Source organism: Sycon ciliatum, chromosome 6 (assembly GCF_964019385.1).
Source record: "Sycon ciliatum chromosome 6, ocSycCili1.1, whole genome shotgun sequence".
NCBI classification, from domain to species: Eukaryota; Metazoa; Porifera; class Calcarea; order Leucosolenida; family Sycettidae; genus Sycon; species Sycon ciliatum.
This window is the reverse complement of record NC_088648.1, coordinates 35567683-35580730: the sequence shown is the minus strand read 5'-3', so window position 1 is coordinate 35580730 and position 13048 is coordinate 35567683. Positions and strand designations below refer to the sequence as shown.

General features: G+C 46.7%; 1 protein-coding gene across 1 annotated transcript; it reads left to right on the top strand.

Annotated features, from left to right (window-relative positions):
• The first annotated feature begins 140 nt into the window (after positions 1–140).
• LOC135819962 (DNA-binding transcriptional regulator BolA-like) lies at positions 141–12802 on the top strand. The gene is made up of 6 exons (XM_065333262.1): positions 141–369; positions 1157–1210; positions 4056–4107; positions 5078–5142; positions 10262–10330; positions 11551–12802. The coding sequence occupies exons 1-6, from the start codon at positions 313–315 to the stop codon at positions 11629–11631; spliced, it is 378 nt and encodes a 125-aa protein (XP_065189334.1). The 5' UTR covers positions 141–312; the 3' UTR covers positions 11632–12802.
• Positions 12803–13048: the final 246 nt, after the last annotated feature.

The window sequence follows — 13048 nt, the reverse complement described above, 5'->3', positions numbered from 1 at the left end:
ATCCTGTCATGACAACAAGCCATGCAAGCTGCTCGGCCGGGCGCGGGCACGCGTGTACGTGTGTGTGCAGTACGAGGATTGATTTTTGATTTTCGAACATTTTTGAAAAAGCGACAGCTACAGACTACAGTCATGTGTTCGTACGTACACTGCTCTGTGGATGTGAGAAAAATTCACCCAAATCCGAATCGCCGAGAGTAGTTCGTCTTCTGTACAATGTAGTCTACTCTCTCTAAACTTTCTCTTATTAGCTGGTGAACGTTTGTAGCCGACAGTTCTACCTTTGAGAGTCTGACACATTGAACGTGACTGATGTATCCTCTCAGACGGGTGTTGTTGGATCAGAAATTCGTCAGAACCATGTCGCAGGTAATTTGTGAAAGTAATTATTTGGAGCATAAACCATCAAGGAACAACGTAGTGATTTGTGTATCCCCGTGGTATTGACAACGTAGGTGGGGTGGGGCGAGGGTATACTACATGTACTGTTCAGTGATCCCTCGTGTGTGCGTTCAGCGAAGTTTGTGAATCAAGAGAAGACTTCAGACACACTTTGAACGTGTTCAAAAAATTAAACTCTCAATGTTGTCTAGGTGTGCCACAACATTTTCTAATTTTCATTGGCAATTGCTCCTAGAAGGAGCACGAGCATTTGCTGCAGACAAGTCGAAATGGAGATCAGACATTGTTTATGGATGAGTTTTTTGTTGACTGGAGACAGAAGCGGACTTGGCTTAATTTCAGTGTATTCTCATGCATTGTTCTTTGGCCTTTGTACGCGTACTGTGGTATTATTATTATTATTAATATAATATGCACTGAGCGAGGCAGCTGTAGTAAAATAAGCGAAGGTACGGCTTCATTAGCTAGAGATAACCTCACTGCAGGATTGTAACTTCTTTTTTTGTTCTAATTGTAATGTTCATACGATGCGGCACTACCCGTGAAACCGATTGCAGAATTCTTTGAAAATGCATTGCATTGTGTGGGATTGCATACAGTTGCAGTTGCTGATCCATGATAACAATCACTATGCCATGATCACACCAACAAGCGCGTGCCTGTGTGTGCGTGTCCGTGTGTGCGTGCGTGCGCGTGTGTGTGTATGTTTGTGCACGTGTATGTGTGTGTTCACGTGTACATGATTTGTTTTCAGTTAGCTAAGCCGGTTGAACAGAGCATCACCAGCAAACTAAGCTCACAATTCAGTGTAAGCAGTTGATATCCTTGCACTGTGTATGTTATTACATCTATATGTACGGGTAGACATGTACCCACGCAAGCACGCGTGGGTGCGCGCACGCACGCACACACACACACGCGCACACACACACAAACACACACACACACACACACACACACACACACACACACACTACTTGTACTTGCTCACTGCCAAAACTGGTCACGTGGGTCTCCCCGGGAGAGGGGAGAGAGACTCAAAAGGAATCTTGGAAAGATGACTCAATTGGCCATTGAACCACCCAATGGCCGACACCCCCTGAAATCCCCAAACTAGGGTGGACTTGAAATGATCCCACTTATGGGCTCACCACACCCCAGTAAGTGGGTGAGGACAAGGTGCAGAAAAAGGATTGACGGCATCAGGGTATCCATCCCGCGATCCAACTGCAGGTACCCCTGCCCCCAGTGAAAGTAATACTTGGTACTAGTGTGGGTGGCTAAATTAGAGCGTTATCAGATTCACACACATATACACACACACACGCACACACTAATGTGTTATCTATGCATAACAGCTGTTAAAGGGGAAGTATACCCTAAAATCAAATTTTCACCAGTTGTAGTCTTCTGGGTGCTGAGTCGAATGGTCTTGGTCCGAGGAAGCTGCGGCGCTCCCTTCCTACTTGAATCCCAATCGAACTCGCGCACTTCCACCGAAACTGGGTGACTGCGCCCTACTAGATGGGGATTTGTATGCAAAATGTCACTAAAAGCGCCATTTCGTTCTTATAAAAGCACGGATGACCGCGATTGGCCCATATGTTGTAGTCTTTTGGACGCTGAGTCGACTGGTTTTGGTCCGAAAAGGCTGCGATGCAGCGTTCCTCCTTTATTCCCAATCGAACATGGTTGAAGAAGCGGTCACGTGCTCCTGCGTACACCAGTCAGCTGGTCACCGTGCCTGCAGGGTACAACTTACTAGCCTGTTTGACCTTTTTTGGGTGCAGTCCTGTCACTCGAGTTGAACTCGAGTTGAACCTTGGTGTGAAAGTTGTCGCCTGCTGGCGCGGTGACCAGGTGATTTGGGCACCCAGGAGCACGTGACCGCTTGTTCAACCATGTTCGATTGGGAATAAAGGAGGAACGCTGCATCGCAGCCTTTTCGGACCAAAACCAGTCGACTCAGCGTCCAAAAGACTACAACATATGGGCCAATCGCGGTCATCCGTGCTTTTATAAGAACGAAATGGCGCTTTTAGTGACATTTTGCATACAAATCCCCATCTAGTAGGGCGCAGTCACCCAGTTTCGGTGGAAGTGCGCGAGTTCGATTGGGATTCAAGTAGGAAGGGAGCGTCGCAGCTTCCTCGGACCAAGACCATTCGACTCAGCACCCAGAAGACTACAACTGGTGAAAATTTGATTTTAGGGTATACTTCCCCTTTAATGTAACACCTCTGGTTGCAGAATTGCTTTGGATACATTATGCTTGTACTGGTGAATGCGTGTTGTTTGTTGTTTTCTTCATTTGAATTCGCTAGAACCGAACGGACAGAACTGTCCAGTGACAAGGGAGCGAGTGTTCCCTGGTGTGTGTAGTCTATGAGTATAGAACGATTTTGCATCTCAAATTAACTGTTGGCGTTGTGGACTTTTCAGTGGAGACACTAGAATGCGAACATGCACTCCCCCCCCCCCCCCCCCCAAACAAAACTAGTCAAAACACGAGTCTTGGATTGTTATCAGGACAGTGCTAAACCCACTACATTGCACTCCGTTGCACTGCCAGTACACATAACTTGTACGATATGTCCCACGTCATGCAGACCCGAATTCTGTTTGTTCCTCTACAAGTTTCGAGTTTTTTATGACTTCGCCTTTGTTTTGGCACGCACACCCAAATGCGAAATCTGTGTTGCTTTCACGTTTGTCATATTTGTTGTGCAATGCTGCACCGCACAACATAGTTCGCACAGGGCTTTGAAAGCCTTGGAAGTGCTTGAATTTTGAAAATCCTTCAAGGCCCTTGAAAAGTTCTTGAATTTTTGGAAAAAAGCCTTGAAAAACGGTTTTTTGTTCAAGAGAGACGCCTCTGCGAGCCGGAAACGCAAGGCTGATGCGACTCTGGAGCTTGAGGCGAAGAAAAAATGCCTAGCCTACACGAATGGACCTTGGAATGGCCTTCAACATTTTCTATGTGTTTTCGTATGAACCATGAGTGGAGCTGAATGAAAGTCGATTGTTTAAGTCTAGTTTGTGCCCTGCACCAGTTCACATGCTCGTGTTCACATCCCGCTGTTCACATGCCAGTGTTCACATCCCGCTGTTCACATGCCAGTGTTCACATGCCACTGTTCACATCCCGCTGTTCACATGCCAGTGTTCACATGCCAGTGTTCACATGCCAGTGTTCACATGCCGCTGTTCACATGCCACTGTTCACATCCCGCTGTTCACATGCCAGTGTTCACATGCCAGTGTTCACATGCCAGTGTTCACATCCCGCTGTTCACATGCCAGTGTTCACATGCCAGTGTTCACATGCCGCTGTTCACATGCCAGTGTTCACATGCCAGTGTTCACATGCCGCTGTTCACATGCCAGTGTTCACATGCCAGTGTTCACATCCTGCTGTTCACATGCCAGTGTTCACATGCCAGTGTTCACATGCCGCTGTTCACATGCCAGTGTTGGCAGGGCTGGGGTTATATAATGCCCAGCGTGGCATTGACTCGCTTGATCGGATTTCGGTGTGATCAACACTGTCGATGGCTTATGTGTTGCGTAGTAGCTATGGTAACAAGAGTCTATCGGTTTGCTTGTAGTAATTCCTTTCGTTCTCCTTGTCTCTCATTCTCTTCTTTTTTCAGCCACAGCACTTGCAAGTCATCAATGAGAGCTATATGCACAATGTGCCGAGAGGTGAGAATGCGTACCGTAAAGTCGCGGATAAAAGCCGGGTTTGCATACAAGCACATCGCGGATAGAAGCCTGAAAATCAAACGGGTCAAATGCATTATAAGCCTGTCGTGCATAGAAGCCTGGCTTCTATGCAAGCACGGATCGGGTAGGTCAAGAGTGCATGTGCTATGTACGGTGCATAGTAAAACTGCCGCCATACCGGTAGTCAGTGGTAGATCTACGCGTGTCGATGTGCATACAAGCCTGGCAAAAGTATCAGTGGTGCATATAAGCATGGTTTGCATACAAGCCTGGTTTGCATTAAAGCCTGATGCAAAAAGCGGCTTATATGCTTATAAGCCCGGCTTTTATCCGTGACTTTTTGGTATCTATCTTCTTGTTGTCTATGTGCATGTATGTAGTGTATTGTGCAGCATGTGAGCTTGAGGGGGGGGGGGGGGGGGGGGGGGATGGGGAGGAGGCATCTTTTTTTCTTTACTTTTTTTTATGTGTGTGTGTGCATGTGCATTATTTGAGTGTGTGGATTAGGGGGTCTATCTTTCTTGTTTGTTGACATGTGTTCATGCTTCTGTGTGTGTGCGTGCGTGTGTGTGTGTGTGTGCGTGTGCGTGTGTGTGTGTGTGTGTGTGTGTGTGAAGGGGGGGGGGGGATTTTAGTTTTGGCTAAGCCTTTCATCCTGTCTCATATAGTCCTCTGACCATAGTGTTGCAACTATGCTGCAATATGTTTCCAGTCCTCTGGCGGTTGGGGATGCAGGGTGGTGGGCTGTTAGGCAGTTCAATATCCCATTGAGTCATTTTTGCAAGGAGTCTTGAATCTATCTCCGCTTCCCCGAGGGTAGACCCATCTGACCAGTTTCTGGCAGTGAGCGATTACAAATAGAAGTGTGTGTGTGTGTGTGTGTCTGTGTGTGCGTGTGTGTGTATGTGTGTATGTCTGTGTGTATGTCTGTGTGTATGTGGTTTTTCAGGAGCTGAGACTCATTTCCGAGTAGTTGTCGTATCGGACCAGTTTGAAGGAATGAATCTTGTGAAGGTAATCCAGTGGCCATATGTAGATTAGGGTTGGTTCACATATCGCTAGCAGGGCTGCCACTTGCTCCAATTTTTCAGAAATCGTCCGATTTTTGATCACCTGTCGGGCAAACCGACCGATTTTTTTCCCAACGAGGGACAACCGATTATTTTATTTTCAGCGCGTTTAGTCCAGTTGGCCATTCGGCGCTTCCAGGTGGCGTTTGGCCAGTCATTGTACCTGTACATGTACATGTAGGTGTAAAATGCACGCTCTGCTTGCGTGTGTGTGGACAGTTAAAAATGTGTTCTGGGGCCCCAACAGCAAGCCATTTTCCTTCTTCCTCCGCGTCATCGAAATTGTCGCAGTTTGACTTTTGATATAAAACGGGGTATTTACTCACCAGCACTTGTACCAGAGGCAAGGAATCGGACATAGGCGATAGTCATCAGTATAGGGTGACGGCGAAGTTCTATTTTCTGTTATTGGAAGCTGGAATTTTTGAACTAGACGCAATTTCTTCGCTGATGTCGCTGCGATGGTAGTTTCGACTCGCTGAGATCAGTCAGGCGTTGCAGCCTGCACATTTCTCGTGCTTATGGCCATTCACTCAAGCCTCAACACTGTTTTACCTTAGCTGGGGTGAGAATGACTTTGTGGAACAAGTGGCAGCGCTTGGAGAAACACCGAGGGGTCAGCAAACTAAATGCATGCAACAGCGATAAAATTCGTCGCTCTGGCTGAGACACTCAGTACATGATTGTACCTGCAAGAGCCGTGTAGACTCTACACGTAGACCTAGTGCTAGTGATGCACGCGCAGGTGCCGTGCCATGGTATACCAGTGATGCTGAAAAAGAGGGCGAGCTGGATGTGATAGTACACTTATCTGCATGAGCTGTGACCACCAGTAGCACTGACCACACAGCTAAAATAAATGGGTATGCCACTGCTAAAAAAAGTTCATTTCAAGATCGAGGTGATTCCGCCGATGGTAATCAACCGACCTCGCAACGATCGTGTATTCTTACTAGGCTTCGTTGGTGGTGAACAGGGAGTCGTAAAATACCGTATTTTACGACTCCCTGGTGGTGAAGTAGACATCATCCAGAACTAGCAGACGACAAGCATAGCAGCTCTTGTCCTGTGGAGAAAGTCAAAGCGTTTGAGATGAGGCGCGACCAACTTTCAACCTTCCTTGAAATATTTCGGAACGATATTTTTGGGTCCATTGACATCAGCGACGACGAGGACTTCATCTCTGCATGAAAACTCTCAGTCCAACTGTCCTGGAACGTTACTCTAGTAGGGGTGAAACGCGTATCTATTTTGACCAATCGATCACTCATTCATAATATTCGATCGAGTATCCGATTATTTCGAGTATTTTATCGAAATTCAAAAGCGCTAGATTTGTGAGTTCTCGAGCAATTCGGAAGAAATTATCTCTGAACATAGAACAAAAGTCGCCAACGTCTTGTACAGAGTGTAAAGTAACGATTTTCACCAGTACTTTCATTATCTCAAAACAAAATAACGTTACTTGCCGTGGTGATCGCATCATCCAAGTCATAAAATACTGACTCAAAGGCACGAATAATGCATGCATACCAGCAAGAGTGCATAAACATGTTTATGGACTCTTGATACCAGTCGATGAGCAGTACAACGGAAGTTTTTGAAAAATAAAAGGCCAGTACTAAAAAAAATAAAAAAATAAAATAAAAAAAAAAAAAAACGATCGAGTGCAAAATTTCGAATACTCGCTCGTTTGAGATTTTCGAACGAATACTCGAATATTCGAACTAATCGTTTCACCCCTATACTCTAGTCTTCAGACTATCATACTGTGTAATAAGTTTTGAAAGGTTTAGCTTATGGAAGTGACAATTTTGTGTCACTAGTCAAACTGCGACAATTTTGATGACGCGGAGGAAGTAAACTTTTTCACAGGGGGACACCCACGGACCCCCGTCAGATTTTTCTCCCTCCAGGTGTGGCCGCCCTGCACTAGTATAAGGGTTGCTTCACATATCACCAGTAAAGGAGTTGGTTCACATATCACCAGTATAAGGGAGCATCTCATAAGTTCGCATTTATTCCCGTAGCTATGCAGAAGACGTTACTTCAGTAACGTCTGGCGCTAGCCAGGGTCCACACAGCTTTAATTTGGTGTTTGTTTGTTTGTTTGTGTCACGCCTGGCGCTATCCCGTATCTGTCCCGTACCGCACCATCAAACACAGCTGGCCATTTGCTGGTTTCCGTATCGGTCCCGTACCGTACCGTACCATCAAACACAGCTGGCCACAAACAGCTGGCCACAATATTGGTCGTATTATGTACATGTATACGACTCCCTGTGTGTTGCAACTGTGCTTGCAGGGGACGGTTGCACTTTTTGTAGCTCCGTTTTATCTGAGTTTTCAGTCGTTCCTCTTACATGTACTAGTCTTGCCAAGGGAGTGGCTCTAGGTCCACCAGAGTCGCCCCTGGCGTGTTTCTGAATTTGCTGGGGCGAGGGTTCCCGTCGCCAAGGCAGTGTCTTTTCAGTCACGACCGTTGTCGTCCTCGTCTTTCCATTCGCGGTAGTGTAGCTGACCCCCGAATGGTTTCAAACTGCGAAGCTCGGAGGAGTATAGTGGTGGCAGAGGCATGAGCTGTGAGTGGAGGCGGTTACTGGAGATGGATGGTGATGCAGGGAGAAGAGTTACGCTGCCTGACGACGCGTGGGAAATTGTTTGAACCTGCAATTGCAGTTCGAGCGCGGTGGACTCCTAGACGATGTGTCCTCATGGCTGTTCTTCAACGCTTGGCCTATCGCTGATATCCCTGCGTGGGATGTTCTTCCATTGGAGTCCAGGTGGGACTTCAGGTGCCCACACTCCATCACATGGTTGATTGTTTCTGAACTGCAAAAATAATTACTGTTTCCTTTTTGTGCGCATCTCTTGTCATCTCTCTTTTCTATACGTCGCACACCAGATGTACTACTATCCCTGTCTTTTCCTTGCTATCTCTCTCTGCTTGCTTTTTTTTATTTTTTTTATTTATTTTTTTATTGAAAAACCACAAACCTTCAGACATGTGAATGTGCACATGATACTTTTTGTTTCTGTTGCCACTGTCCCTCATCATACCCATGCTTGGGTGGAGCGCGGCGTGACCCGTTAGGGTAGCTGTCAATAGAGTACGACTCCCTGATGTATAGGGAGACTTTCTGGAAAGAAATAGGAAGACGAGGAGGAAATAATATTAGAATGGATGTTTGTTGCCGAATAGGTGATAGGATGCGTCAGCAAAAACATACTTTGGAAGAGAGATCCCGTCGTCCCCAAAATAGGCGTGAACGGGCGAGTCAGCGCCGGTCACAGGAAACGTCGGGAGAGAGATCCTGTCGACTCCAGAACGCCCGTGCGCGTGATCGGCAGAGTCAGCGCCGTCCCAGGAAACATTTCCATCAGTTCCCACAACATGCACGATGAGCTAAGCAACAAAGCATAGCGTAGGGCCCTGAGCTTCCAAGCTCTCTCGTTTTGCAAACGTAACGCATTTCGAATAGACTTTACCCCCCTACCTCCCCCCTCTATTCGAAAGTCTTATCGCACATTTTCTGTGTTTATCTACATGTACTGTACACGTCCATGCCCGATACTATGGTACGCTTATGTACATGTACATGGATATGATTATGAATGTTTTGCTAGTGTGGTAGTGAATGGCATACAGTAGTACTGCATCTACTGAGTACAAGTACAATCAATGACATGTACACGTACATAAACACAGTTCCTCCACAACAACTAAACAGTCTGTACTGCTGTAAAAGCTGACCAGGTACAGGGTTTGATCAGGCTGGTGTGACATTTGACACCTCTGAGTAGCCTACATGCATGTAGTACAGGGTTTAGCTGATCTGCAAACACAGGTAGATCTACACCTAAACACACTCATTTGCTGAAGTGATCTAGAAAATGTGCGAACTGTCATTTTTCTATTCGAAAAGGGCGCTACCCCCTACCCCCGTTTCGAAATGCGTTACGTTTAGAAACAAAATGCGAACTTATGAGATGCTCCCTAAGGGTTGGTTCACATATCACTAGTATCGGGATTGATTCACATATCACCAGTATAGGGATTGGTTCACATATCGCGACAGTACGCATCAGGGACCGGGGTCTAGGCATAGGGGTTAGCACACATCATGGTCAGCTACACGCCGAACTGTGCTAGAGTGGGAACAATGTTAGTTGCAAACAACTGTAAACAGAAAGAGATTGCTGGGCTGAAGGCTGCTTTGTCACACATTTGTATGTACATATTATTAGGGCATGACACCTCCTGTCTATGTACCTATTATTAGGGCATGACACCACCTGTCTATGTACCTATTGTAAGGGCATGACACAACCTGTCTATGTACCTATTGTTAGGGCATGACACCACCTGTCTATGTACCTATTGTAAGGGCATGACACTACCTGTCTATGTACCTATTGTTAGGGCATGACACAACCTGTCTATGTACCTATTGTTAGGGCATGACACCACCTGTCGTAGTTATAGTTAGGTGTGTGTATGGAGGGGGGGGGGGGGGGCAAATAATGATTCGTTTCGAGATGGGGGCACTCTTGAGAGAGTTGGGTACTCCCAAGAAACTGGGCCCTCGAGAGACAGATGGTGTCTGTGTTTGTCTGTGTGTGTGTGTGTGGGGGGGGGGGGGGGGGGGTTGGGTCTTTGTCATTACTTCACCATGGTGTTTGGTCTGTTGCAAACAGTTCTTCAAACTGTAGACTGGTTGAGTCGCAGCAAGACTTGGTGAGCATGTGTATACACAGCATAGCGTCCTGTGCATGCATGGTGCAGTCCCAGCACAACTTGCTGACCATGAGTCCTTCCGAGAAAATATGAATGATTGAATGCCAAAGTGTCTGTCTGGTGGTGTTTTTTTGACACGAAACTCGGAGTAACGAGAAAGCTTTTGGTCTCTGTGGTTGTGCATTGTGAATGATGCTTTTGGTCTCTGTGGTTGTGCATTGTGAATGATGCTTTTGGTCTCTGTGGTTGTGCATTGTGAATGATTGAATGTGTATACTAATATGTAGCTGTACTGCACTTTGTCTTGTTATTATCTATCCTACAGAGACATCGTGCAGTGCAGCATAGTTTGAAAGAAGAACTTGAATCTGGAGTACACGCTCTGTCAATTGAGGTTAGTACAACTGTTTTCTTGTTTGCTTTCAACACATCTTCCATCTCATGTCTCCTCCAGGTTCTTTTTCAACTTATCGATGTCGGCTTCGAGAGGTTGCCCATCGGGATGTTTGAACATCGTATACCGTATTTTCCGGAGTAAAAGCCGCACATTAAACACCAGTATTTCACCCAAGACAATGTAGGTGTGTAGGTGAGGCTTTTACTCCGAAGGTCAAATTAACGGTGATAAATGGGGTCGATGTCTGTATTTCGTGACTAAAAATCTGGATGTGGCTCATACTCCGGAGCAAACGGTAATCTTTTTTAATACAGCCTTAACTCCATAATATGATTCTGGTTGAGTCTATTGAGTTTGGGGATCATTATCTTTGTAAACTCCATGCAAACTTGCTGGGATCCTGGCTGACGCAGCTACGCTGTTTGGCTTGTAAATGTGCAATGAGTTTTAGCCTTGTCCTTGTGCATGCCTGAGATCACACATGTCACCGAGGCTGCTGTGTAACCCAGGCTGCTGTGTCACCGAGGCCCCTGTGTTAGCAAAGCCTGGGGTTAACGTGTGTGTGCGGTCTGTGTGTCAACCAGCCCCACCGAGTTATTGTGTGTGCTGCATGTGTGTCGTCGACCAGCCTGTGGTATGGTTATTGTGTGTTGACCAGCCCGGACTGGAGTTATTGTGTATTGACCAGCCCGCACTGGAGTTGTGTGTTAGCCAGCCTAGACTGGAGTTGTTGTGTGTTAGCCAGCCTAGACTGGAGTTGTTGTGTGTTAGCCAGCCCGGACTGGAGTTACTGTGTTTTAAGCCAGCCCGGACTGGAGTTAGTGTGTGTTGACCAGCCTGGACTGGAGTTATCTTTGTGTCAACCAGCCCGGACTGGAGTTATGGTGTGTTAGCCAGCCCGGACTGGAGTTATCTTTGTGTTGACCAGCCTAGACTGGAGCTATTGTGTGTTGACCAACCAGTGCTGGAGGTGAACAGAACATCCAGAAGATGTTACATAGTGTTTATGTTGCTAGTGGTTACTAGCTATGACTGGTTGACCGGTGTATGGATGTCTGTCCTGCACCTGTGTGGCGGTTAGAATGCTTTTCTCTTGTCTATTCTACATTCACCCAACATGTGTATACTGTGTGTGTGTCCGCTCGTGCACGCGCGTGCACGCACGTGTGTGTGTGTGTGTGTGTACATGTGTACACGTACGTCTGTCTGTCATGCAGGCCAAGACCGGCAAGCAGTGGACAGAATCCGGCAACCAAGTCGGCTCATCTCCGTCGTGCATGGGTGGATTCGGAAAGTGACGACCTTCATCCTTTCAACACTCTAGTACGGAGGTGTCACACAGTACAGTACTTTCGATTGGCAAAGAACTGCGGGTCAGCCTCGTAGCCTACACTGTTCTTATTCTCATCTACTACAGTCTATGCGCAGTTGGGTCACCGTGTCTACATTGGTATGCTGTGCTTGGTGAAATCCTAGCCTGGTCGTTCTTCGGCGCTACCCGACAGTACTGTTTGCAACATCAACGACAGCTCATCGTGGAGAGTATGTATGACATCAATATCATCACCTACTCGTTGCTCACATTGCACCTGACTTTGCTGACCACTGCAGTATAGTGAAAGTCAGTTTCCGCTGCTGCTGCTGCCTTGCACACAAGTATAGCAGTGGTGTATGGACACAAGCATGGCAGTGGTGTATGGACGCAAGTATAGCAGTGGTGTATGGTCGCAAGTATAGCAGTGGTGTATGGACACAAGCATGGCAGTGGTGTATGGACACAAGCATGGCAGTGAGCGGACCCATGGTGTATTGCTGTCCAGCTATCAGTCAGCAGTCTGTCAGTACGTGTTGTATTGCTGCTCCATGTAACAGGCTGTGTGAGTGAGTGTAACTTGTGTGTGTGTGTTTTGGGTGTATGTGTGTGTATGTGTGTTTTGGGCGTATGTGTGGGCGCACACATACCATCATAATTATGATAGGTAGAATGCTGTATTTTGACCTATCCACATGCACGCGGACTATGCTAATGCTCCTCCGTCACTTGATGCTAGCATTCTTCATGCTCAGCGGCAGTGCTAGTCTTACCACACACTGGATACTAGCATGCTGACACGCCGGCGTCTTGTGCGTGACACTGGCTTGAGTGGTTCAGCTTGAGTGACTGGCTGCACTGAACCCTGCTGTATTCTGCTGTATGTCTGCAGGCCATGGCCCACTGAATTCTTCATAGCAGCAAGTTGGATGGTGTTTTGTTTTTTGTTGTTGTTTTTTTTTGCCGAATTGGCAAGTTAGCAGTATACGCTTGTTCTTCTTTCATTTCTGCTACTTCCAGCATGACAGAATAGATTTCTGCTGACATTCTGTCATAGACATCTCCCTTGCTTATGCCACTGCTGTTGACTTGGCTAGTGAGGAATACGTGATAAAACACTGGATGTCTTTTTTCTTATAAACTGGTGTATGGATAAAGTCTTGTGTGTACTCTGGTGGACTATGGTACAGTCAGACCTCGCATAACCGTACACATCCGTTTTCCACAAAAATATCCGGATAGGCGAGGGAACCGGATAATCGAACACACACACACTGTATGTATGCATGGCATATGCTGTAAATCGGTAACCAACGATTTTCTTCCGGATGGTGAGGGATCCGGATAAAAGAGGACCGGATAAGCGAGGTCTGACTGTACCGTAAAGTACCGTTGATCCGCCC

Coding starts and splice junctions, on each gene's coding strand:
- LOC135819962 (XM_065333262.1), top strand. CDS start 313: ATGTATCCTCTCAGACGGGTGTTGTTGGATCAGAAATTCGTCAGAACC. Junction 370..1,156: donor TCGTCAGAACCATGTCGCAG/GTAATTTGTGAA, acceptor ATTTGTTTTCAG/TTAGCTAAGCCGGTTGAACA. Junction 5,143..10,261: donor AAGGAATGAATCTTGTGAAG/GTAATCCAGTGG, acceptor TCTATCCTACAG/AGACATCGTGCAGTGCAGCA.